The sequence below is a fragment of the Thalassophryne amazonica genome, chromosome 17 (genome assembly GCF_902500255.1).
Source record: "Thalassophryne amazonica chromosome 17, fThaAma1.1, whole genome shotgun sequence".
Taxonomy (NCBI): Eukaryota; Metazoa; Chordata; class Actinopteri; order Batrachoidiformes; family Batrachoididae; genus Thalassophryne; species Thalassophryne amazonica.
This window is the reverse complement of record NC_047119.1, coordinates 10415914-10443609: the sequence shown is the minus strand read 5'-3', so window position 1 is coordinate 10443609 and position 27696 is coordinate 10415914. Positions and strand designations below refer to the sequence as shown.

The 27696-nt window shown below is 39.0% G+C and overlaps 1 protein-coding gene and 1 long non-coding RNA gene across 2 annotated transcripts in view; one reads left to right on the top strand and one right to left on the bottom strand.

Moving 5' to 3' along the window:
- Positions 1-1793: 1793 nt before the first annotated feature.
- Positions 1794-27696, bottom strand: part of egfl7 (EGF-like-domain, multiple 7) — a 29120-nt gene continuing 3217 nt past the window's right edge. Inside the window, exons 2-9 of the mRNA XM_034192767.1 lie at positions 20949-21171; positions 14971-15093; positions 14055-14167; positions 11732-11827; positions 8766-8963; positions 4815-4891; positions 4322-4484; positions 1794-2314 (exon numbers count right to left, since the gene is read on the bottom strand). Coding sequence (XP_034048658.1) covers positions 2295-2314; positions 4322-4484; positions 4815-4891; positions 8766-8963; positions 11732-11827; positions 14055-14167; positions 14971-15093; positions 20949-21040 — 882 coding nt within the window. The 5' untranslated portion in view covers positions 21041-21171 and the 3' untranslated portion in view covers positions 1794-2294. The remainder of the gene's footprint in view (positions 2315-4321; positions 4485-4814; positions 4892-8765; positions 8964-11731; positions 11828-14054; positions 14168-14970; positions 15094-20948; positions 21172-27696) is intronic.
- Positions 4827-27448, top strand: LOC117529880. Its single transcript, XR_004566130.1, has 4 exons — positions 4827-4918; positions 14791-14803; positions 26613-26616; positions 27437-27448. It is a non-coding gene; the product is annotated as an uncharacterized LOC117529880 (long non-coding RNA).

The window sequence follows — 27696 nt, the reverse complement described above, 5'->3', positions numbered from 1 at the left end:
TCTCTTAGACTTGCGCGGAGGTTTGGGCTTAATGACTTATACTTCCATTACCTGCAGGGGGCGACGATGGGCTTCACTCTTCATGTGGTGATGTCCCGCCCACCTTTATTTACACTATGTTGTTGTGATCCAGTAGAACTGGTGTGTTCACAAGCCTTTCATTTCACGTTACTCACTGCCATGTCACGGGTTGCAAAACGACTGATTTTGCCGCTTCTGGCGAACGAACACCAACCGAGAATGTAAGTCAGCATTTATGATGTTTGTGTTCCACGAATTGCATCTTATTGTTTCAGTTTTTGAAGTTATTGTAGTGCAGTGGGATGTTGTTTTGCCTAGTCTATGAAATGTATTTTTATTGCAGCATTAAATGTTAAATTGAGCGACTTTTTGCGTTTTCAGAGGAAATAATCTTGTAAAAGCATTTCGGCGACGATGGAGTGCAGCATTTGTTTCCGTGATGGCTGCAGAGCTCTCCGCCAGAGTTTCATTTATGGAATATATACCCCGATGATCACGGTAATTAATCATCTCCTGTAATGTGTGTATTTATTGACTTTTTCTTAAGCGTGAGAACTAGCAAGTGTTCTGAATGTTTATAGCACTGCTAACACACTGGATTCCTCCAGAAATATTAACTCTGTTAAACATTTTGCTAATGGATTATGTTTTATCCATATATATATATATATATATATATATATATATATATATATATATATATATATATATATAATATTCCCTGTTCCTTTCTTTGTACAAAAAAAGTGTGATTTGTAAGCTTTAAGTCATGAGCTTGTGGCTCATGGGCTCCGCAGCAAATCCTGCTGGTTGATTTGACCTGTTTACTTAATAACGTGTAAGAATATTGGAAAAGATTCAAAGTATTCTGAACCTTAAATAAAGCACTTTTCATGCTGAGTCTGGGTGGAAATGAGGCGTCTGCTTTCTCTGATTTTTCGCCAAAGCTATTAAGGCGTCGTTAGCGGTTGCTTTTAGATGGATATGAGAAACAGAGCTGGCTAACGTCCTGCAGAGCCACGTGTGTGTGGTCGCGTCCGTGCACATGGTCATTATATTATACCTGCTTTGTATTGATGATTTCATGTGCTTGAGTTCACCAGTTATACATAAATGTGAATGTCTTGTTACAGAATAAAGGTTTTTTTTTCCCCCCATAAGTGATTGTGCACTGGAATACTGGCCTCACGTTTTACCTCCTTATGACTCGCTCATGACCTGCAGCGGTCATGACCCACCGGTTAAGAGCGTCTTTTTCAGTGAAGGTTCCCGATTCAAAACACGCCTGCTCGTTCTCTATATAATTTGAAGTTGCATCGGGAAGGACATCCAATGTGAAACTGCTGCGGCGACTCTGAAGCAAACTATGACTCACTTGTAGCTTCATTTCTGTGACAAACTATCAACAGTAGGACTTTGTCTTGGGCTTTGATTAAACACTGATCAACATTTTTCAGCTTTCTGTCATTTTATGGCTCAGAGGACTAATTGATTAAGAAAATAGTCATTAGTTGCAGTCATATAAAATGCCATTTTTTTCTGGTTATTTTTGTAGATGATTTTACTTTTCTGAGTACTTTGTCTTTCATGTGTTGGGGTTTTAAAAAAAATTGAAACAAACCAATTTTTATGACAAAATATTTCAATTAAGCATTGAAACGTTTTGGTAGAATTTACAATTATGTTTTACTGCTAAGTTAAAAAGACGAATTACAAAAGTAATCATTAATTGCAGCCCTAATCAGTAGCTTGAGTAATCACAACACAGATGATGATTTTGAAAACATGTTTTATTATGAAACTAACAAGAAAACGTGATAGAAAAGTTTGGAATGCTGAGAAATAAGTAATCAATCATAATTTAAATAGATAAATACAGATGTCCATGGCTGCCCCCTGCTGGACAGTGTAGGGACACAGGACACAGCTGCACCAATGTCAAACAGTAACAAAAGAGGCTGGCATGACCTTTGACCCCGTGGGGGTTCTTTCAGATGTTTGAGGGATGATGTAAGAGTGGCGCTCACCCTGCTGCAGGTATGGTTACAAATTCTAAAGTTTTGACAGTGATTCAACATGAAAAGGAAGGAGAAACCTGGGACCTGTAAAAACCACAGCAGAAGACTTGTGCGATGACAGCGGTACAGATTTATAACAAACGATGCTATTGATGCTTTCTTAACGTCCGTTTTCGACCTGTTGCGAACAATCTGTCAGGTTCCTGTGGTTGGCTGCAGAGGCGATGTCTTGATTGTGGGAGGTCACGTTTGTGGCTAATTCTCATGGCAGGAACCTGCAGGTGAGGAAAGCAGAGAAATTACTGTCCTGTCCTTAGTGGCTTTTAATTTAAGAATGGATCTTTCTCTACATCTTAATCCCGGTATTTTTTTAAAGTGTCCATTTTAGCTGAATCAGCAAAGAATCTTGCAACCTGAAATGTAAATCTACATCTTAACTGTGTCTTGAAGTCCACAATGTAATTATTTACTGTAATGCAATAAAACCTAATGTAATAAGTCAATCTAAATAAGGTGAAAGGTTTAACCCCAGCTTTCTGAGCCCTGGAGTTATCAGGTTTCTGTGCTGCAATACTTGATTTGCAAAAATAGTATTGTCATTTTTAATAGTAGAAATACTAAATACTTTATAAAACTGAGCATTATTTTAAATAAAAAATATTCAAAAAATGAAATGTGCTTAAATATAGTAGTATGGAAATGTGAAATGTACAGTGAGGAAAATAAGTATTTGAACACCCTGCGATTTTGCAAGTTCTCCCACTTAGAAATCATGGAGGGGTCTGAAATTTTCATCTTAGGTGCATGTCCACTGTGAGAGACATAATCTAAAAAAGAAAATCCGGAAATCACAATGTATGGATTTTTTTTTTTAATAGTTTATTTGTATGTTACTGCTGCAAATAAGTATTTGAACACCAACTAACCAGCAAGAATTCTGGCTCTCACAGACCTGTTAATTTTTCTTTAAGAAGCCCTCTTATTCTGCACTCTTTACCTGTATTAATTGCACCTGTTTGAACTTGTTTCCTGTATAAAAGACACCTGTTCACTCACACACTCAATCAATCACTAAAGATGACTCAATCTCCCTCGGTCTGGGATTCCATGCAAAATCTCACTTTGTGGGGTAAGGATGATTCTGAGAAAGCTCAGAACTACACAGGAGGACCTGATCAATGACCTGAAGAGAGCTGGGACCACAGTCACAAAGATTACATTAGTAACACATGATGCTGTCATGGTTTAAAATCCTGCAGGGCAGCAAGATCCCCCTGCTCAAGCCAGCACATGTCCAGGCCCGTTTGAAGTTCACCAGTGACCATCTGGATGATCCAGAGGAGGCATGGGAGAAGGTCATGTGGTCATATGAGACCAGAAAAGAGCTTTTTGGAATCAACTCCACTTACCATGTTTAGAGGATGATAACCCCAAGAAAACCATCCCAACCGTGATTTCCGGATTTTTTTTTTTTTTTTTTTTTAGGTTACGAGATTACTCGCATGTCTCTCACAGTGGACATGCAGCTAAGATGAAAATTTCAGATCCCTCCATGATTTCTAAGTGGGAGAACTTGTAGAATAGCAGGGTGTTCAAATACTTATTTTCCTCACTGTATCTAAAAACTGAAAAATAATGAGAAGCTGCTAAATACATGGTATTTAAATGTGTGGTCAAATCTCACTCAAGATACAGAAAATGTTCAGATGTTGCATTTTATAACAGTTTTATATCACCACTGAGCCACAGCTGGGTCACACCATTAACAACTGGGGCTCTTATTGAAATTCTATTGTACTTGCATTAAATGTCCACCAGGTAGAGCTATTGCTCCATTTCAAGAGCTGTGGGATGCAACAAATCTGTTGCTTGTAGTCGTAGATATCCAGTGGTAATACTGCAGCAGCAATTTTCTAGTCCCATTACCCCCAAAGAATGATTAAATAATTGCGTTTTTATTGTTATTAATAAGATGACCAGGCTACAAACCTCATATTTTCATCTTTCTTTATATATGCAGCTGTTGTTTTTTCATTTGGTGCCTTATCCAAAAGCTTCAATGCTGACACACAATTAATGAATGTGTAGCTCACAGGTAACTGTATTGGTCTCTTTTATCAAATCTTGGGTATTGATATAACTTGCTTTAATTGCCTCATTGAACAAAAGACAATTACAGTCTCAGTATTTCATTTCTGTAATTGTTTTGCTGTGTGTATGACATTTCATTTTGAGGTGTTGGTGTTGGACGCACCCTGTCCAAAGGTGCTTGTGTCACTCACATGTGCCGAGGCGCTCCTCCAGAAAACCGATCTGCTCACTCAGGGAGTCGATGCGGTCCAGCTGCTGGAAAGAGTGGGACAGCAAGGTGGTTTTCTCTAAGAAACCCTCGTCTGATGACGGCGGGAAGAAGCTGCTGAAGGGGGCCAAGACCAACTGTAGCTTCTGCACAGAGGACGCAGAAACAAACAAACAAAAAAGTGTTTTTTTGTCATCCTTATGATCCAAAATCAATGTAAAAGAAAGTGACAGCTCGTTTTATAACTGAGCTGTTGTTTGTTTGGGTAAGCACAGCCACGATTACCGTTAAAGCAATTAAAAATGTCACAAGCCATCTTGTAGGTCTGACGTTTTAAAGATTCTTTGCCGATGAGATTAACTTGTAACTGTATTCCACATGAGGGATTCCTGGTGAGCGTGGCTGGGAGGTGTATTGTGGTAGGTAGCTTTTCTGTGTGCAGCATGTTTTATAAGGTGCGTGCAGAGATGTGGTACCTTTTCCAGGAGCTCCACTCTGTTCCTCAGGCTCTGCACCTCCTCAGTCACGTTCTCCATCGGGCCAAACCCGTCACCTGTGGGAACCAAACGAGTATAAACATGTTACGTTCAGTGGCTGGTGACCACCGAATGTGAGGTTTCCTCCTGTGCACAGTCATTTTTTATCTGAAATTTAACCATTTCCAAAATTGAGGTTTGAAATGTCACACTTTCAATTTATGTATTCCTAAAATGCACATAGCAACAAATAATAGTGTGTGTGTGTGTGTGTGTATATGTATATATATATATATATATATATATATATATATATACACGAGTATATGGCAGGCATATTGGCCAATATCTTGAATATAAGACCATGTGGGTCTGCAGAATAGAACAAAGTACAAAATTAGTCATTTCAGGGCCCCTTTTTTTTTTGCTCAAAAAAAAAAAAATCGATATGCACAATTACAGAATTGTGCAACTTTGTGGATGTTTTATGAGAAACCCCGGCTGTGTGTAACTCCACATGGGAGATGGAAAAAAGGATTCTGCACAATGTGACCCCTTCAAAATGGTTTTCAAGACACTTGGTGACCTGTATTAGTCCTTCAACTTTAATAATTTTATTGGCCAACTTCAGAATGAATCATATCTTCTGTAAAGTGTCTATATTACAAACAAGGCTGCAGAAAAACCAGAAGGATAAAAGAACACAGAACAGCGTGGGACAGACAAGCTGACAGCAAGGTCGTTGCAAACAGACCAGCAGGCTTTCATCCATCCTGTGAACGCTCATGGATTACAACTGGAGCTGGATCTAGATCTGGATTCAAAATTATAATCCCCGTGTCTCTGGTTGCACTTTGTCGGCCCGAGCGCGGCTCGCTCTCTCACATATGTGCTCCATTACTGAGACGAGGCCGAGTTGAGAAACGGGGAGAGGAAAGGAGGGGGGAGCCAGCAATGACCCCCAGCAGACGAGGTTGACGGAGCTGGAATAAGAACACAATCTTAGGCCAAGAAAAAAAAAAACAGGGAGAGGAGAGAAGCAGACCAGAGAGGGATGGAAATGTGGCTCAACACTCCTCTGGAGCAGCTCGCCGGGGTCAGACGGAGAACTTATCAGTCTGAGCACGTTAAAACTGAAGTTTATATTCGAGAACCTGAGCAGCGTGCCCCCCACTCACGTGTGCAGAAAGGAAAGTAATGCCATCTCAAACATCCAAACCGGACATGCTCGCTGCGTATGACAAATTTGTCATGTTTTATGTATTTGTATTTTTTTGGTAACTGATTCTAAAAGTGTCATAATGCTGTGATAGACACTAGTGGCCTGTTCACGGTGTAACCCACCTGTCATCCAATGACTGCTGGCATAACTCCCCCCCCCCCCCCCACCCCCACCCTTGAATGGAATAAGCACGTATCAAAAAATACAATTACGATGCCCTGATTATTTATGATCTTTCTTTTCCACATCAACAGTTGTAGATAGGACGTTGGACACGAGGTGCAGCACGAGAATTTATGGATGGGGTGGAAACCTGGTTTCTCTACAGCAACAAACTGATATCTCCTTCAGAGGTGCCATGGATATCTTGGTCTTGGTGGCTTCCCTCACTATTCTCCTTGCACAGTACTCACTCAAATGTTCATGTATCCATCTCCTGTTTTGTCTAAAGAAAACTGGCTGTAAAATTAATGATTTGCACTGACAATAAGACTTGTATTTTGTTTGTTCAATTACTTAAGGCCTCTGAATATGTAGGAACTGTACATAAAAATGTATGTAAATCCTTAATGGTTACTGAAATATTTTTGTTATTCACAGCGCTTCAGTTTCAGTGAGTTAGGTTTCATGTTGGTACCATGAGTGAAATGTGTAGATAGATAAATAGATAGATACTTTAATGATCCAAAAGGAAATTTAAACACCCCGTAGCTTAAAACACATCCTTATACAGTACACTCAACACACACAAGGACAAAGAACAAAAAAAAAGTAGTGGTTTTAATGTCTTCAGCCACCGGCTTTATCAAATTAAAAGCACCTGCTTACAGTGTGCGTGTGTGCAACTTTAATCACAGACAAACTGGGGAGAGCTGAAAAATGCTTATGTATTTTGGTGGAATGATGAATGCTGCGAGAATCTACAGATATTAGCTAACAATGCTGAACAATGGATGTTGCTACTTCCTGGAATGGCTCACATGCCATTCCAGGAGGGGGCACTAAATCATCTTGATATTAAAAGTGTGAGTGTGGTGAGTGATTTTATTTAGTAAGTTCAGTGTAAGTACATAATATAATTGTAAATACGTTAAAAATACATGGATGACAGAAGAAAGTGAAAACACTTATTTTCATTGTGGTCCATTTAAAAATCAAATGACAAAATAGAAGTAAAAATAAAATAATAGTAAGAGTGTGTATATGATAATAAGAACCTAAATAATTTATCAATATATTAAGAGAATAAATTAACATAAAAATTTACATAATTAACAGGAAATAAAAGCATTGGGTTCCTCTTCTAAAAATTGTTGATCTAAGGTTCTAAAAATATTTTGGAATCACACAACATTCCAACTCATTATACGAGTACAAGCTTTGCATAATTAATTACCACCCTTTCAACATGTCAGCTGCCTATTTAATAAACACTACCCAATCTAGAGCCTCTGGATCTCCACGGGCAACACGCTAGTAAAAAATTATTTTAAAATAAAATTCTGATTTCATCAATTTACAGTACATCCAGAAAAAATGATGTCATTATGGGTTGTTATGAGTACAATTATGAGGGGATTAATTAATTTAATTAAATTAATTTACTCCATTTTGAAATAAGGCTGTAACATAACAAAATGCGGAAAAAGTGCAGCGCTGTGAATACTTTCTAGATGCACAGTATTTTATCAGGTAAAAATTGGGCACTTAATTATTTTTTAAAATTACTTTTATTAGCTATGTACAAGCTTTTCATTAGTATTCATATTTTTCAACCACATTATTACACTATGCGTTGGTGAAGCAGGTACTGTTTTCACTGATATATGTGTGTCTATGTACCTGTGGACAAGCTATCTTAAAAAAAAAAACAAACTCGCTGGACAGATTTACTTCAAACATGGTGGGAATATTATTTGGACAAATATCTCGAGGTGATTCGATTTTGGAATAGTTTGGTAAAAGGTAAAGGAAAACGTGGTCTCAAAACACCTTTTTTGTGTATATCTCAACAACCCAGGAGCCCAGATGTGCCAAATGTGATGTGAATGTTACTTGTATAGATATATAGAGGTGATACCATTAGACAGTCAAAAACATATGCACTGTTGATGCTTTTCATTACATTGCCATTCTTGTTATACATTTAAATGCTTCGCTACTTTCCCACACACAGAGATGAGGTATTTAAGAGAATTTGGGAGAACGCATGTCTTCTTTAGGGCTTCTTGTTACATAAACTTCTCAGAGGGCAATAAGACAGATGCAGGAAAGACATCAAAAGGTTCGTCATGGAGTTAGCAACCGTACTCGGAAATGTGGGGGAATTACTTGACATTACACTGGAGCTATGATATAACACACAAAAATGACTTTTATGGTTTTATGCAACATTTTTCCAAGAATGAATGGACTGTGAATGACAGAAGTATGTTGAAGTTGGTTGTCACGGAGCGTTGATCGGCTCACTCACTATAACCGTCCACCTGGTCATAAACGTCCAACGGGGACAGACATCAAGCTGTCCAGACCACAACACATCTGTCTGGAGTCGGCACCAGTCGCAGTGCATTATTACTCACGGTACGAGTTGAGAGTGGCATAGCGCGTACCAAAAGTAATAATGGACCGCGAAGCTGGCTATGTTCCTCTCTTCTGTACTCCAACCAGACATTTAGCTGCAAAAGCACAACATTTTCCCAATACGTGTTCCTGTGCTGTTCATTTACCTGCATGAGTGAGACCACCCACTGGTTTCTGGCTGGGGGCAGTGGTTAACGGAGGTGGGGTGGCAGGAGAGGGAAGGCTTTGACAAGAACGGCCGTCTCCGGCAAGCCTGAAGCCGTCTCTGCAAGCGCATCGATAGCTTCCAGCTGTATTCAGACACTGCTGGGTGCACGGCCGCCGCTCGGTGCACTCATCCACATCTATCAGACAGGAAAGACATGGAATTACAAGTTAGAGCTCGCACACATATTGTTGTTCTGTCAGGTTCAGAAATATCTCAACCCAGAAAGAAGATTTATTTAGCGGTCTACCACAGAATGTTGGAGCTCCAACTGCACCGGACTTAAATTTCAGCTGTCTCCATCTCATCCTGTCCTCTGAATCTACTTCTATCACAGCAAACGCCTGCATGTCATCCCTCAACCCACCCATAATCCTCCTCCTGCTCGGTGGCTCCATCCTCAGCATCCTTCTCCCTGTATACCCTTCATCCCACCTCTACACATGCCCAAACAAACTCCCAGATTCTGCTGAAGAGTGCAGAGCACTTAAAAGGTCTACAAGGTGAAAGAACCGCCTGTGTATGTTTTGATGATGGGAGGAAATAAAAGCAGAGAACCTTGAGTGAACCTGTGCACCCATGGGGAGAACATGAAAACTCCACATGCAAAGGAACATGAAAAAAGACTGGCAAGACATGGAGCTTCTCACTCAGCAAGCCAATTTTTCATCTGTACTTCTAGTCGGCAGACTGAAAATCACTATTTAGTGTTTACGTACCATGTTATCTAAGGTATTACATTATATTTAGCTGACATTTTGTGACTTACAGCGGTGGAATTGCAATCTAGCTACAGTTCAAAGAGGGACTTCACCATAATATTAAATATGACATTTATAGTTTAAACGAAACTTCATCATAACGATGACTCTGAGTAATAGAATATTCTGTTTGGTTTCATGTAGAAAAATAATAAGCCTGTAGTTCTAACACTTGACATCTAACACCAAGGGAGTGCACCCATGTTTAATTAAAACAAAAAGACTTTTAGACATTGTAGATTCCTGACAAAGCTTCTTTAAAAATTTCAATTGTGATGTGAAGTTGTAAATCACATTGAAGTTTATCACTTTAACTGAGAGTGCCATATAAATACAGTAAAAGTTGTCTACATTGCATTACTCTGGGATGCATTTGTCGTACCATGGCAAATACGTAGGTATAGATCATGAGCTAAAAGTAGAACATCGCTAAAGCTACACAGTTGCTGATTTGTTTCATGTCAATGTTGCTTTTTATAATCCTGTTCTTTCATGTTCATGTCAGCAGATGGAAGCAGAAAATTTATTCTGCATTGAAAAACAAACAAACAACAACTTTACAGCACATTACCAGATCAAGAACTCCCTCGAGAGGTAAGTGTTACAATTATGAAACACCCTCAGAGTACCGTATTTTCCAGATTACAAGTCACATTTTATTTTTATATCCAACTTGTTCTACTGGTCCTGTGATTTATATATGAAAGAATTACTGGATTATCATTTATGGGCACAAGATAGCACAGTTTACACCTGTCACACGCAGCATTGGTTGCCCAGTAACCATAAAAAATTAAAGTGAAAGTTCTTTTTGTCTAAGATTTCTAGCAATAATGATTAAAGCTGAATTCTGTAATAGATAATTCGATAAAGAGAACAGATTAAAGCATTAAATTATTGCTTTGCGGGCATACCTGCTAGTAAATCATATTCTCAAACTGAAAGACCACACTCTTGAATAAAGAGAAAAAAATGATTTAACCTTCATACTATGTTGTACTCCGCTTGTTTGCATTTTGTTGCACAGTCAGAACAGCACTGAGGAGGTTAGCTAGGCTTACGTAAGGCTAACTATAATGCTTTAAAAATGGATAGGAGTTTTAAAACAAGTCATTTTATTTAATAAGGTAAACATGCATGTATTTTTCTATGAACAGATGGGTTTTTTCTGTTTAATAGTGACAGGAAGCAGAATACTTGTTCTTTGTGCCTCTTACAATAGCATGCCAGCTGATTAATCTATTTTGCTTCTTGTTGCATGAAACAACAGCACCATGTTTTGAAAAATATAGTATATATCCTCTTCAGGATGCATTTTTGGACAAATGCAAAATACCTTGTGAGACATATAGTCCAGAAAATAAGGTAAATAAAGAGGTTTTACCACAGTATATACATTACTGGAAAGCCTTTTTAAATGGGAAGGTCTGATTACAGGTCAGGTCAGATTATGCAGCAGTTTGCCCCTCCTCCACCCCATAATAATAATAATAATAATAATAATAATAATAATAATAAAATCTTGTACAGGTCTGAAAAAAACAGCCTACAGGACAAAGATGAACATATACCAGGATTATGGGGATGGTATGGAGAAATGGTGTAATTGCACATGGACATATATGGCTGTTATTCAAACTGGTTCCCTTGTATTTATTACTAAAGTAACTCATAGACCATTCACATTCAGCCAAATGCTCCAACACCCGTCCAAGGTGCAGATAACAACCTGAAGCACACCATGAAGAACATTCTGCAATGGTCAAGGCAAATAGTTGATATGAATCCAACTGCTGAAGACAAAACTGAAGACATACATAATATGAGCAGAAACAGGAGACAGTGGCTGTGGGAACGAAGGAATGCATCACCAGTACCTGCAACATCTGGTGGTGTTTGTATGTTCCAAGCTTCTGGCAGCATTAAAAATGATAATTTAATTCACAATTATCTTTGTTACAAATTATGTCTTCTTTTTCTTTCAAAAACAGGGAGACAAACTATTTGATAAAATATTATTTTATTTCCTATGTCCAATTTGAATAAACATTTCCTAAATTGATGTTAAAATGATGTAAAATAAGTAAAACTCTACTGATGTCCAAATACTGGCGCATGTGAGTGTGCAGTAGATATGTGTATCTACCTGTTTGACATCGGTGTCCTGTCCAGCCGACAGGACAAGTGCAGTGGTTTGGTCTCTGGCAGGTTCCTCCATTCACACAGGGTTGATGACAAACAGCTGAGAACCACATTTGATATCACGTGATGAAAGCAACAAGCCACAAGCAAAACCATCACTTCAATTTATTGTGTTTATGAGTATGTTTAATGTGTGTGTGTGATGCTTCTACATGTGAAATGTGAAATACAAATAAAAGGCGTTTGTAATGATCATTTAGTTGCCTTTCTCTGGTTTTATTCTGCCGATAATATTAATTTGTATTATTGAATGAAGTATTCTGATTTTTTTGGGTTTGGTATTGAACTGTCTCATGTGAACTCAGCTGGTGTGGGTAAATAACAAGGGGGCGGGGCCAGCGGATGACAAACATATTACACACATATTACAAAAAAAATCTAATATTACTGTGAAATACCTTCAATAACTCAAAGACAGTCGTCAACATTTTAACGACTCTTACCTTATTTTAGTTTACAACCAACATGGTATACTTTCGGTAATTATGGAAAATAAGTATATTTACTTAAGTACTGTACTTAAATAAAGCATTGAGGTACAGATACTTGACTTGAACGCTTCTGTTTTCTTCTACTCCATGACACATCAGAGACCAATACTGTACTTTTTCTTCACACCATTTAGTTCACAGCTTTATTTGGCGGCTTGCAGATTTGTTTTAACACAAACATTAACTGATGAATAATTTTTAGCTGTTATCAAGAAGGCTCCAAAGGGGGAAAACTGCAATTTACCCAACAGTATGTAAAAGTAATACATATAAGTATATATGTCAAAGCATGAAAGGTAGTTACATATTTACCAGCTGAAATATTAAAGTGATTAACACATGCATCAATAATTATATTCTCATAATATAACAAATATCACACTGAAATTGTTTTTTTTGTTTTTTTTTGGCATAATGAGCACCTGAATCCAATGAAAGGCTCATTAAAAGCCTGCTAACGAGTCTTTCATTGGATTCAGGTGTGTTGGAGCAGGGAGACAACTAAGAGTGTCAGGAAGGTAGCTCTCGAGGACCGAACTTGAGCACCCCTGGTCTAGTGGTTAAGGCATTGGACTTGTAACCAGAAGATCCTCGGTTCAAATCCCAGCCTGACCGGAAAATCACTAAGGGCCCTTGGGCAAGGTCGTTAATCCCCTAGTTGCTCTCGGTGTGTAGTGACTACCTTGTATAGCAGCACCCTGACATCAGGGTGAATGTGAGGCATTATTGTAAAGCACTTTGAGCGTCTGATGCAGATGGAAAAGCGCTATATAAATGCAATCCATTTACCATTTACTACTACCGTTATACTGTTGTAGTTGCCTGTTGTTGTTGTGCTGTTGTTGCTGTAGTACTATTGTGGTTGTTATACTACACTTGTTGTTGTTGTCATTATACTACTCGTTGTTGCACTAATTTTGCTGTAGTAGTTGTTGTTTCCTGTTGCTGTTCTGCTATTGTTTTGTCGTTACGCTGTTGTCGTCATTATATTGTTGTTGTTGTCACTGTACTATTGTTGTCGTTATACTGTTATTGTTGTACTAATGTTGTTGTTTTACTGTTGTTTTTCTTGTTATACTATTGTCATTGTTAGATTTTTGTTGTTGTTATACTGTTGTTGTGTTGTTGTTCTTGTTATACTATTTTCATTGTTATATTGTTGTTGTTATACCATTGTTGTCATTATACTGTTGTTTTACTGTTGTTGTGTTGTTATACTATTGTCATCGTTATAGTGTTGTTGTCATTGTGCTATTGTTGTTGTTATACTGTTGTTGTTGTTGAAGTAATGTTGTTGTAGTTGTTGCTGTTCTTGTTATACTATTAACGTCGTTATATTGTTGTTGTCATTGTACTATTGTTGTTGTTATACTGTTGTTGCTGTTATACTGTTGTTGTTGTGTTGTTGTCGTCATTGTACTATTGTTGTTGTTATACTGTTGTTGTATTAATGTTGTTTTCCTTATGTTGTTGTAGTTGTTATACTATTGTTGTGTTGTTGTTGTTGTCATTGTACTATTGTTGTCGTTATACTGTTGTTGTTATACTAATGTTGTTGTTTTACTGTTGTTGTACTAATGTTGTTGTTTTCCTTATGTTGTTATACTATTGTTGTGTTGTTGTCATTGTACTATTGTTGTCGTTATACTGTTGTTGTTATACTAATGTTATACTAATGTTGTTGTTTTACTGTTGTTTTTGCTGTTGTTGTTGTTATGCTGTTGTTGTTATACTGTCATTGTTGTGTTGTTGTTGTTCCATGTTCTGCTAGGTTACCTTGGTTGCAGTTGTGAGAGTGTGACCTCCTCCAGCCCGGGCAGCACTCTGGGTACGAGGTCACTGGAGGCACTGCTTTGCTCACCTGCCGGTACGCCACCGAGTACACAGTCCTGTCAAGACGCAACACACAGAGGGATTCCTGGTCATCCAAAATGTAACATCTCTCCGCCTGTGCACTTCAGTCTCTCCCGTCTTCATGATTTTCCAGAATGACAGGAAATAGAAGCTGCTCAAATTCCGTAACCACAGACCAACGATATCCAAGGCTGTGTGACGGGTGGGGCAGGGACGGACAGCTGGATGGACAAGGACACAATCACATCCAAATTCTCTGATTTCCCCAAAGTCTGCCGAGATTGCAGAGTGTTCGTTTTGCAGGAAGTGAAATAAAAAAGTGAAGAAAAAGTATTCAGCTGAAATGAAAGATTACACACCTGATATATATACTCCACAGGAAAAAGAAAAAGAACGAGGGGGGAAAACATCCAAAAGTGACTTCAGGTTAGTGAGAGAAGCATTAAAACAGATTAAAAGTAGGGAGTGTAAAGGAGGGAAATCAGTCAAAAACCATCAGCGCTGGAGCGAAAGCGAGAATGCACAAGTATGTAAGGAGAGGTAGTCCAAAATAAACAGAACTGGTCTCTGCGGGCGGGCGGCTCATTTCCCGTAGTTACATGAAGTACTCAATATTTAGATTCCACCCAAATATGTGCCACCGTGACCCAGTTCTGAGAAAATGTGTGTTTGTGCGTGTGGGAGAAAAATCAACATCTATTTATAACTACACTTCAGCCTCTTCCCTTATCCAAACATGTCCGGTATCGTTTACCCGTTAACGGCCCTAATTAGAGCGGGTCGTGGTGCCTTCACCGCTCTTGTGTGTTTTATTCACTGAGGCGTGCAGGGGTCTTACCTGTACGTGCTGCACAGGCGGTGCTCCTGACACACCGTGATGTAAGGCTTGTGCACCGGCTGGACGTAGGACTCCGTTACCATAACAACACTGTCCCAACGGTCCCGGCCACAGACCCGCCTCCTGCCCGGGGAAGACATACATACTTTTACTTCAACATCCGCCAAGGAGGTTGTGTTTTCATCCACGTCTGGTTGTTTGTCACCAAGACTTCACAATAAAAGTATTGATTGATTTTCAGGAAACTTTGCAGAGGGAAGGGTCATGAGCCAAAAAAAGGGGTGGGGAAAAAAAAGGGGGATTACATTGTATTTTCTAACTGGATGCTGAGACAGAGCCAAGACTTTTTTTTAACCACTTGTCAGTACAGGAGCACTCACTAGAGGACATTCTTCCACCAAAACTCAGCAAGCACTTCAACCACATTCAGCCCATAAACCTCCTGCATCCACCTGACCTTAAGTCAGCTTGATGGGATCAACGGCGTTTTCCAGATCCGCAAACAACTTGCATCTTTTTTGTTGACCAACAAGTGGATGCTTATACTGTTGTTGTCTTCGACAACCACGATCTTGAACTGGAGACCAAAATACGAGTCTATCAAGCCATCATTTTACCAACACTTTTGTATGGCTCTGAAACGTGGACTACCTATCGTTATCAAGTGAAACAACTCGAGAAATTCCACCAAAGATATCTTTGGACAATCACGAATGTGAAATGGTATGATCGTGTCACCAATGCTGTAGTTCTTGACCGAGCTTGCCTGACAAGTATTGAGGCTATGTTACACCAAAGCAGACTGAGATGGTACGGACATGTGGTGATAATGGATGCGCAACGTCTTCTAAAACAACTTCTCTTCAGTCAGCTTTCTACTGGATCGCGTTGTGCTGGTGCTCCTAAGAAGAGGTACAAGGATGTCCTTAAAAGACGTTTTAAAGACTGTGAGATTGCTGACTGGGCTAAAGCCCCAGCAGATAGATTGGTTTGGAGGAGAACGGTTTGTAATGGCATCAAGACCTTTGAGACCAATAGACGGAAAGCTGAAGAGGAAAGACGTAAGACGGAAAGTTGCTGAAGCTCTGAAACAGTTGGCAGCCTCCTAGTTAGATGCCTGGATGAATTTCTTCTGGATCGCCATGCTCATGTCGAGTGGCAGTGATGATGATGATGATGATGATGATGGATGCTCATAAGATGCTCATCTGGAGGTTTCTACAGGATGAGGACCGCTTGCTGACCTGGATGCAGATTAACATAATAACCAGGATGGTGCAATTTAGGGCTCAGTATCTTGTTCAAGGAGATTTTGACACAGACAGGAGAAGTTGGTCAAAATCAGAGAAGAATAACGCAGTCTACCACAAGTGTGTCAGGAAACTATTTGGTGTCATCACATGAGATCCCTGGATCAGGATCAGTTTTGTCTGGCGCATGACTTTGACTCTGTTTCTTACTTATTATTATAAACATATCGCTCACCACTGGAAGTGTTGCTCGTAGCTTTAAAGTTTTGTTTCGTTTGTGTGTAAATGTATCCTCTTTGTCATACATTATGTAAAAGCTAGCAAGAAATAAAAACTTCTAAAACTGAAAATGCTGTTTATGTAACCTGATAACACCTCTGGAGTCATTTACAAGACATTTTGTGGATGTTTGCGTGCATGCTAACTTCCGTTAACTCAAAGCTAGCTTCCTATTGTTAGATTTATTTGTGTGTTTAGTTATTGTTTTCTTTACTTGTTTTGGTATTAAAGTAGTTATTTGATTTAGGATTGTATTCTTAGTTTTTAACTCATATTCTTATTCTTACTTTCCTTTGTCCTCTGTTGGAATGTTCATGTTGAACTGGATTTAACCAGTTTTACCACTTAGGACAAAGACATTCAGGTTTCATTATAAATCATACATGTCCCGTTATTGCGTGGGTCATGGGCAGGGGGTTGCACCTCCCTCGAATGCCCACAGGGACCAATCAATCAATCAATCAATTTTTTTTATATATAGCGCCAAATCACAACAAACAGCTGCCCCAAGGCGCTCCATATTGCAAGGCAAGGCCATACAACAATTATGTAAAACCCCAACGGTCAAAACGACCCCCTGTGAGCAAGCACTTGGCTACAGTGGGAAGGAAAAACTCCCTTTTAACAGGAAGAAACCTCCAGCAGAACCAGGCTCAGGGAGGGGCAGTCTTCTGCTGGGACTGGTTGGGGCTGAGGGAGAGAACCAGGAAAAAGACATGCTGTGGAGGGGAGCAGAGATCGATCACTAATGATTAAATGCAGAGTGGTGCATACAGAGCAAAAAGAGAAAGAAACAGTGCATCATAGGAACCCCCCAGCAGTCTACGTCTATAGCAGCATAACTAAGGGATGGTTTAGGGTCACCTGATCCAGCCCTAACTATAAGCTTTAGCAAAAAGGAAAGTTTTAAGCCTAATCTTAAAAGTAGAGAGGGTGTCTGTCTCCCTGATCTGAATTGGGAGCTGGTTCCACAGGAGAGGAGCCTGAAAGCTGAAGGCTCTGCCTCCCATTCTACTCTTACAAACCCTAGGAACTACAAGTAAGCCTGCAGTCTGAGAGCGAAGCGCTCTATTGGGGTGATATGGTACTACGAGGTCCCTAAGATAAGATGGGACCTGATTATTCAAAACCTTATAAGTAAGAAGAAGAATTTTAAATTCTATTCTAGAATTAACAGGAAGCCAATGAAGAGAGGCCAATACGGGTGAGATATGCTCTCTCCTTCTAGTCCCCGTCAGTACTCTAGCTGCAGCATTTTGAATTAACTGAAGGCTTTTTAGGGAACTTTTAGGACAACCTGATAATAATGAATTACAATAGTCCAGCCTAGAGGAAATAAATGCATGAATTAGTTTTTCAGCATCACTCTGAGACAAGACCTTTCTGATTTTAAAGATATTGCGTAAATGCAAAAAAGCAGTCCTACATATTTGTTTAATATGCGCTTTGAATGACATATCCTGATCAAAAATGACTCCAAGATTTCTCACAGTATTACTAGAGGTCAGGGTAATGCCATCCAGAGTAAGGATCTGGTTACACACCATGTTTCTAAGATTTGTGGGGCCAAGCACAATAACTTCAGATTTATCTGAGTTTAAAAGCAGGAAATTAGTGGTCATCCATGTCTTTATGTTTGTAAGACAATCCTGCAGTTTAGCTAATTGGTGTGTGTCCTCTGGCTTCATGGATAGATAAAGCTGGGTATCATCTGCGTAACAATGAAAATTTAAGCAATACCGTCTAATAATACTGCCTAAGGGAAGCATGTATAAAGTAAATAAAATTGGTCCTAGCACAGAACCTTGTGGAACTCCATAATTAACTTTAGTCTGTGAAGAAGATTCCCCATTTACATGAACAAATTGTAATCTATTAAACAAATATGATTCAAACCACCGCAGCGCAGTGCCTTTAATACCTATGGCATGCTCTAATCTGTGTAATAAAATTTTATGGTCAACAGTATCAAAAGCAGCACTGAGGTCTAACAGAACAAGCACAGAGATGAGTCCACTGTCCGAGGCCATAAGAAGATCATTTGTAACCTTCACTAATGCTGTTTCTGTACTATGATGAATTCTAAAACCTGACTGAAACTCTTCAAATAGACCATTCCTCTGCAGATGATCAGTTAGCTGTTTTACAACTACCCTTTCAAGAATTTTTGAGAGAAAAGGAAGGTTGGAGATTGGCCTATAATTAGCTAAGATAGCTGGGTCAAGTGATGGCTTTTTAAGTAATGGTTTAATTACTGCCACCTTAAAGGCCTGTGGTACATAGCCAACTAACAAAGATAGATTGATCATATTTAAGATCGAAGCATTAAATAATGGTAGGGCTTCCTTGAGCAGCCTGGTAGGAATGGGGTCTAATAAACATGTTGATAGTTTGGATGAAGTAACTAATGAAAATAACTCAGACAGAACAATCGGAGAGAAAGAGTCTAACCAAATACCGGCATCACTGAAAGCAGCCAAAGATAACGATACGTCTTTGGGATGGTTATGAGTAATTTTTTCTCTAATAGTTAAAATTTTGTTAGCAAAGAAAGTCATGAAGTCATTACTAGTTAAAGTTAATGGAATAAACAAATCCCCAATAAGGGGAGGATTTTGGAAATAAGGTCCGCCTTTGTCACACTTCTGTTGAGCTTTATAAAAACTATTTGTGTCCATTGTTCAGGGTTCTGAAAGAGCGGATCTCGTCTGTGAGAAAAGTTCTTTAGAATCCACGGCTGATTTTTTCACTATGACTTTGAATAAATTTAAAAGTGCGGAACAGTCTGAGTTTGTACTTTGTGAGGGGCAGTGTTACAGAAGGAGCAGGGGGGAAAATAACACTATGGAGTTAAATTTGTCTCATTAATACCTGAAAAATGCACAGAGGGTGATCTACAAATATTCCTTGATTTGCACAACTTCTGCTTTTGTCAAAAACTCATGCACACACACACACACACACACACACACACACACACACACACACGCGCGCGCGCGCGCAAGGCCTCCTGCAGATGCCGTTAAAACGTAAACATCATTTTTGACTGATTGAGTGATAGAGGGGCTTTATTGACCATGTACAAATTGTATGTAATTCAATTTATTCAATTCAATTTAAATTTATTTTCATTTATATAGCGCCAAATCACAACAAAGCTGCCTCAAGGCGCTTCACACAAGTAAGGTCTAACCTTACCAACCCCTAGAGCACACACACAGGTGACAGTGGTGAGGAGAAACTCTCTCTGATGATTTCAGGAAGAAACCTCAAGCAGACCAGACTCAAAGGGGTGACCCTCTGCTTGGGCCATGCTACCTACACAGTTGACAATACAAATATACAGGAACTTTTTGAGAGTCCATGCTGGTGTCCAGGATGGAAGGCCTGCAGAAGAAGACGCCCACTCCCACCTCTGGATGGAGCCGCACCTCAAACAGAGAAAAAAAAAAACAGAATCAGGTGGCAGAAAGACAACAAACAAGGTATAATTTGTCAGCATTAAGCAACAAGAAAAACAGAAGAAATACTAAGGTGATCGCCGGCCACTAGCCCTAAGCTTCACTAAAAGACCCTGACTTTAGATAAAGTTGAGGCAGCGGCATGCTCCGTTTGCTAATAAAATGAATTTAAAAGGGTAGGAAGCACAGTTCCATACTATGCCAGTATGCTAGCCATGCGAAAGGGAAAATAAGACAATAGGATCTTAATAATTAATTAAACAACTGCAAATTATGCAAATTATAAAGAACACAATGCTCATACGGCCGAGGGTATTTTAGCATTGCGTTATATTTAAAGGTTTCAGATGCAGGAAATGTGCATCTGAAACGTTTGCCCAGTTTTGCTCACATAAATATTTCATTGCTTATAAAAAATTCACTTTCATGGCGGTCGGGACAGAAATGCATATCAAGCAAAAAGGTTTAAAGGGTCTCATTATGGCCTGGAATGAAATGGTTAAAAGGGCTGTTGCAGCCATCTGCTGAGTGCCTCTCTAGTTTGTGTCTGCACTTATCACATTTTAGATGAGTTAAAAACAAAACAATGCCACAGTATTATTGTTCAGCTCAAAAACCTCCCAAATGATTGTGTCTGTCACTAAAAATTGCTCTGGTACTTAATTGCGACTGACAGCCTTGTGTAGTCACTCCTCAGCTCGTCAGTCTTAAGACCTGACCTTTGACCTCTTGTGCTCTGTTCAACCTTTCATGTGGGTTTTGGTGTTTTTATGCCGTTGCATAAACCAGCTGAAAATAACAAGATGAGCCTGGTGGAGCTTCAGCACTCAGAGACACTTTTAAAGATCTCAGTGTCATTTTTACTCATTTGTGCACATTTGCAAAAACAAAAGATGGCAGAAGTGCTGATCTGCACTATGCAGGCCCAAAGTGGCCAGATGACAAGTCACAATAAACACAGGAAAATCATTATGGAGAGAGCTGTTACCCATAGTGACCGAAGAGCAGAGGAGTGCCCGTCACATGAAGGATGAAGAGGGAGAAGGAAAGAAGGAGAAACATGGTCTTCCTCTTTCCCATGTTCCCTCGCTCAGGCGCTCATACACCCTCTATCCTGTGCCAGTCGGAGTGAAGAGGAGGATGAAAGGGCAGGGTGGTGGTAGTGGTGGCCTGCAGCCAAGGGCCCGTCTGGCACGTTCTCCTCCAGCTACCTGCAAGGCGAGACCGGCACGAATATGTGAGAAGATTACTGCAGCAGCGCTGTTTTTCGTCAAACAAGTGGAAAGCATTCCAAAGCAAAATCTTCACAGACTTATATAAATGGAAGCCAGAGGTCAGAGCGTGTTTCATTTGAGGAAAGGCACGGCTGGAGGGATGCACGTTTGCTTTTAGCCAGCGCTGTCACCGTCAGCTGGCTCGTGTCTGCCAGAGCAGCTCTGGTGCGGCTTTTCAAGGCGGCAGCCAACCAGAGAGCTGAAAAATCATTAGTGCACTTTGAAGGAGAAAGTGTCAAAACGGTGGAAACATGAAGGTCTCGTATTCTTAACCATTTCAGCAAGACTCGACGGGTGTCTCACAAACGGATATGACATTTTACAGATGAAAATAGATGATGCATCCAGAAAATAATAAAATACTAAATGTTTATTTCTATCCATGTTGCTTTTTTCTTTTTTTGTGGTGTATAAGATGTCTTGTTTTTCTTTTTTGTGGTGTATAGTAGCTCTGCGGGAGCACCCCCCAATTTTGTTGCCCCCCCGTACAATGGCAATAAAGACTATTCTATTCTAAATGGAAAAGTGCTGCTGCCTGCCACGCCCACTTTACCTTTGTCTGAGTGCGTACCTCCTCTAAAGAAAGACAGTAGGATCATCTGGATCAAAGTACACAGAAGGCGAGAGAATGCTGGCCAACATGATTTTTCTTGCATGGAGTTTTTTAACGGATTTTGGGTAATTTGAGGGCGCTGAATCCAAATATGGTGTTAGTTTTTCAATCACATCACGTTTTTTGAGATATGAAAACATATTTCTCGTATCAAGCACTGAAGCAAAAGCTGCAGTCTCACACACCTCTTCTGTGACATAAATCATATTACGGCTCTTGTTCACAGTGCGTGAACCTGGTTTCAAAACTATGATTTTCAAGCTGCTTTTTTGCACAATTAGTGATATCAAACTCGTGAGTGAATGAGCAACTTTGCGTAATCCATCAATATGGAACATGCAGATGGAAAAAAAAAACGTGATGTGATAGAGGAAATCTGAGCTCAGATTCAGATTCAGCACCACAAAATTACTCTTAATCAGTTCTCAAAGTCCATGCAAGAAAAATATTTTTGTTGTTGTTGTTGTTGACCAGTGTAATCACTGCACACATTTATATGTTTTCTCACAGAGAAGAAGAAGACATCGCTCTGATATCGACCTCAAGGCCCCATGAGGTCACTGCTTATTCCAGTACATTACAGACAACTTCCTCCACCAATGTCAGCACCCATTTACACCTGGGTGGACTGACTGATCCTGATAAAGAACTGTTGATCTTGCAAGAATAAATTACATATATGTGTATTAATGTACATAAATGGTTCTGCCAGTGTGGCATTTACCATTATTATATATGCAGCCAGAGAAAGGGAAAAAAAAGAACTGTTGATCCTTCTCCTGACTGTTAATCATGAGCTTTGACCCTCACTGCTGAGCTTTTACTGTAATACGTGAAGTTTGAACCCAATAACTGACCTTTGTTATCAAATTTTGGTTATGAATGTTGAACTTTGATCCTGTGTTGCTGAACCTAGATCCTCAAGGCTGACTGCTGACTAAGATTACTGACCTTTGATCATCTTTGCTAAACTTTGACCCTGACTGGTAATCTTTGATCCTGAATACCGATCTTTGATTCTGATTGCTAAACATTGTACATGAACGCCGCATTTGTCTTTGATTTTGGATCTTTAATTATATTCCTAACTCTGATATGTATCTCCAGTATTTCATATCTGAACCTCTTGATCTTGATCCAGATCATCAGCAAAATTTAACGCGTTCTTCCGTGGGCCACGCCACATCTCGCAGATTCATGTACTTCACAAATGCAAACGTGAATATTAATAAAGTCTTCTGAAACAGCTGACGTGTTTTATAGAGTCGTACAGTGATAATTGTCTCAGGTGACGGATGCTGTCTTCATTTGTTAAATATGTTGTTTTTTTATTATTGTTAAACTGAGTGAATTGATCCAGGAATGAATCATTTTATGCTCATTATTACAAGATCAATGCTGTGCATAACTTAAAAACTGCTATTCATGTGGGTTGATGTGGTGTAAGACTGAATGGTTTTGGGAGTTTGGTGCCTTGCTCAGGAACACTTTTACACTCAAAGTTGCAGATGGGGTTCAATCCCTGGCCCCAATTTGTTTAGATTAGATAGAACTTTATTAATCTCTTAAGACACCCTCTGGGAAATTAAGATTCCAGCAGCATTGTATGGCAGCACACGGGGTAAGAAGCACACAGAGCATCAAAAGTGAAAGTAAAAAACAATTTTCAAAATGTAAATACAAATATAAATACCAGAAATACTGCTCGCTACTGGTTTACTGGCTACAACTGTGCCTCTCCTTCCCGTCCCCTGTCTTCCTGTTACTCCTCCTCCCCGAGTGAGGAGTTTTTCCAGTCTGTTGGTCCTGCACATGCACATGCACATGCAGGTTTACACATGCTCATCAGAGGTAGCTCTCAATACACAAAAAACTAAATTGGCGTTACACCATAAATCGCCTAAAAGATCTGGCAGGTTGCCGGATCGTGGCACAGTTATGCACTCTCGTTCTGCTCGGCTGCACTTTCTTTTAAGTTACTGTTCTAACAGAGCGTTTCTTTGGTGAGTGACTTTTAAAGTGAGTCATAAAACAGAGTGCAGCGAGGGGATGTAGAAACAACGTTTGCCGCTCCACCATCTCCGGTGTAATTTTTTTTTCTTTTACAGCAAGCAGTAAAGTCACAGTATATACTGTTTGTGTTTTACGTCTGTGCAAATTGTAGATTCTGATTTTGGATTTTGTGTGGGCTTGTGCAATGGGAACATGTACACTCACTTATTGTGTCCTGTTACAGAGTACGTCACATTTTTGTACATCACAAAACTTGCAGCCCAGAGGTGACATACCAGTGATGCAGGGCAGCTGTTTATGGAATGTCACTAGTTAAGGTATAGTTAAGATTTAGTTACTATTCAGTCGGCTATTTCTTTGAATGTGTTTGATACCAGGTCCATTAATGATACTTAGACACGGTACGTCACGATTTGCGTACATCACATTCCACTGCTGAGAGAGGCATGGACTGTTTCGGAGTGCTCGAAACAATAAATGTGGTCATTGCTTCGAAGACTGATTCACTGTTTTGAGATGCTCAAAGCACTCTTATGAAGTTCATGAAAAACTCAGTGGCAGAGTTGCTTTACAGAATAATTTGGTGTTTCAAAATGTTTAAAATACTCAGTGAAGCAACTGCTTCAGAAAAATAATCAATGTTTCAAAATACATAAAAATGCTCTCGTCAAAACACAAGTCACTGTTTTGAAGGGGTGGATCGCTCAGTGAAACAATTGGCTCATTAAATGATTAAATCAAGAAACAAAACAATCACTCAAAATGTGAAACGAACAATTGCTTCAGGAAATAAATCACTCTATCAATATTCTTGAAACACCTCTTTTAAAAAATGTATTACTGATTCAAAATTCTGACTATACTCACTGAAGCAAATGTTTCAGGAACTAATCATGGTTTCAAAATATTTAACTTAAAAACTTGATTTATAAAATGAATCAATTTCAAAATTCTTAGAACATTCAATACAGCAATTGCTTCAAACATGATACCCTGTTCCTAAATGCTCAAAATACTCATTGTTTTAGAAAAAATCCTAATTGCTCAAAATGCACCATGAACCAACTCCAGTTATGAAGAACTTGAAAGAAAACAAAAAAGTTAACGATTCATTTAAAAATCAGTCATTGCTCAATGAGTTGGTTCAAAAAATATATTATTTCAAAAAGCTGAATACACTCAGTGAAACAATTATCACAGAAAATAGTCACCATTTCAACATGCTTGAAATGCTCATTGAGTTGATCATCAGTTGAAAATAATTTACAGATTTGAACCAGCTGAAATAATCATACAATTATTTCACAAAATAAGTCAATGTCTCTAAATTTGTGGTAAGTTCAAAACAAATTGCTTCAGAACATATATTGCTGTCTAAAATAAAAAATTTCGGTGAAAGACAATGTATCAGTGTTTCAGAACACTCAAAACACAATGTCAAAATGACAGAGAAAAATGATGCACTGACCTGAAGCACTTGATGAAGCAATTAGTTCATCAATTATTTCACTCACAAAAGAATCGATCAAAATACTGAATAACATAACTGCTTCTAAAAATGAATCACTGTTTCAAAATTTTTGAAACACTTAATAAAACCAAGCTTCGGAAAATGTATTAGTAACTCAAAATGCTGAATACACTTCATGAATCAAATGTCTCAGAAAACAGTCACATTTCAAAATTCTTGAAATGATCACTGAACTAACTGCTCATGTTGCAAAAGAGTCCCTGTGTTAAACCACTTGAAATGCTGTTTAAAAATCCCCAAAAATCCAATAAATAAATTGTTTCAGCAAATGAATCACTGTTTTTAAAACACTTGAACTCCTCAGTGTCAGAAAATGGTTCACTTTGATGTGCTTGAAACATTAACTGAAACACTTGGTTCATAAAGGATTCACTTTGTGGAACTGCTTGAAATACACAACAAATTAATTGTTTCAGGAAAAGCAAATCACTGTTTCAAAATCTTTGAAACACAATGTACCAACTACATCAAAATGATTCACAGTTTGGAAGCACATGAAACACTTGTTTCAGAAGATGAATCGCTTTCAAATTGCTCCGATAATGTGTTTCTTCACAGAATAAATCTCTGATTCCAAACTCTCCTAACACCCAGTGAAGCAATTGTGTCATAAAAATCAATTACAGTTTAAAACACAACAAAAGCGACTTTTTGGTGGAAATGAGGCCACAGAAAAGCAGCCTCACCTTCTGACTGACACAAGAACCCACACAAACAGGCACATGTGTCAGCTGTTGTGTCAGAGATGGACTCCTGAGTCCCTTCAAGACAAATCAGGCTGAACTCTTGCCGACCTGCACCTCAGACAAAGTACAGCCAACAAGAAGACAAAGAAATGTTCGCTTATCCTTTCGCACCACGCAAGATTAATACATACTGCACAGGATTAAAAGACATGCAGGTCCATTATAGTGCAGCAGCTGGATTTAAGTGCATGACAGTCAACTTGGACGTGGTTTTAAACGCTGCCTGTGGAAAGTCTCTGACAGGTCGTGTGATCACAGGTTATGGGATCAAGCAGCAGAAGAGTTCTCATTGATCCTGAAGGTGATGCTAAGCTTTGCCTGACAGCTTTCCTGTCTTCCTGATCCTTCTGCTGGCTCAACGCCCGGAGACAAGACATGCAGGTCTGAAACCCGTGTTCATTCACAAATCACCACAGTGGGGGGGCTCAACAGACAACATGTGTGCCAATCAAATATCTCATCTATCTACAGTGAGAAAGGTGGTGCAAAGCCCCTAACATTCATTTCCAATCTCAGGAGAAGCCAAATGTCACAAACACTCACGCAGTGACCCTATTGAGAACTATGGAAAAAATCCCCCCCCAAATTAAAATGTAGTCCTCAAAGCCATGGGATTTGCAACACTGTGATGTTCTTTATTTATCTGACCGAGTTTAACATGATATACATGTGGAAATACTTTAAGCTTAATGTGTCATTCACACTGGTGACTCGAGGTTTGGGTGGGCTGCAGAAGATTTTCAGATTTCAAAGTGAATTGTGGCATTCTTAAGTTTAGGAAAGTTGCAGATTGCTGTGAAGCGACATTAAAGCAATCACACTGCGCAACTCTTAAGCAACAACTATTAGAACGCATCAAGTGTTTCTATAAGCAATGCTAAATTATGTGGTCAGAAATATCACATTCACAGTGAGACAACACTCCCTAAAAACAAAACAAAACATCTTTTTCACATTTAATAATAATAATAATAATAATAAAAATAATACATTCCATAGATAGGCGCCTTTCAAAAAACTCAAGCACACCATTACAACACAGAAATAAGCAGATATAAAAGCATTACAATAAACAAATTAGAATTAAAAACTTAAAAGGACATTTACCAGTTAAAATAAATTATATAACAATTTAAAACAAGAGAAATTTTATAATAAATTTATAATAAATTATCAATTTCTGTGCTTGCCACTTTAAACAGAAAGGAACTGATGCTGGCCACGCCCTCTTTCTCAACTAACCAGCCCCAACCAGTCACAGCAGAAGACTGCCCCTCCCTGAGCCTGGTTCTGCTTGAGGTTTCTTCCTGTTAAAAGGGAGTGTTTCCTTCCCACTGTCGCCAAGTGCTTGCTCACAGGGGGTCGTTTTGACTGTTGGGGTTTTTCCGTAATTATTGTATGCCCTTGCCTTACAATATAAAGTGCCTTGGGGCAACTGTTTGTTGTGATTTGGCGCTATATAAATAAAATTGATTTAATTTGATTTTAACTAAAGGGGAAGCAATGTATAAATCACTTCAAAGATGGTAACTTCTGTGTATACAAACAGAACAGTGGGA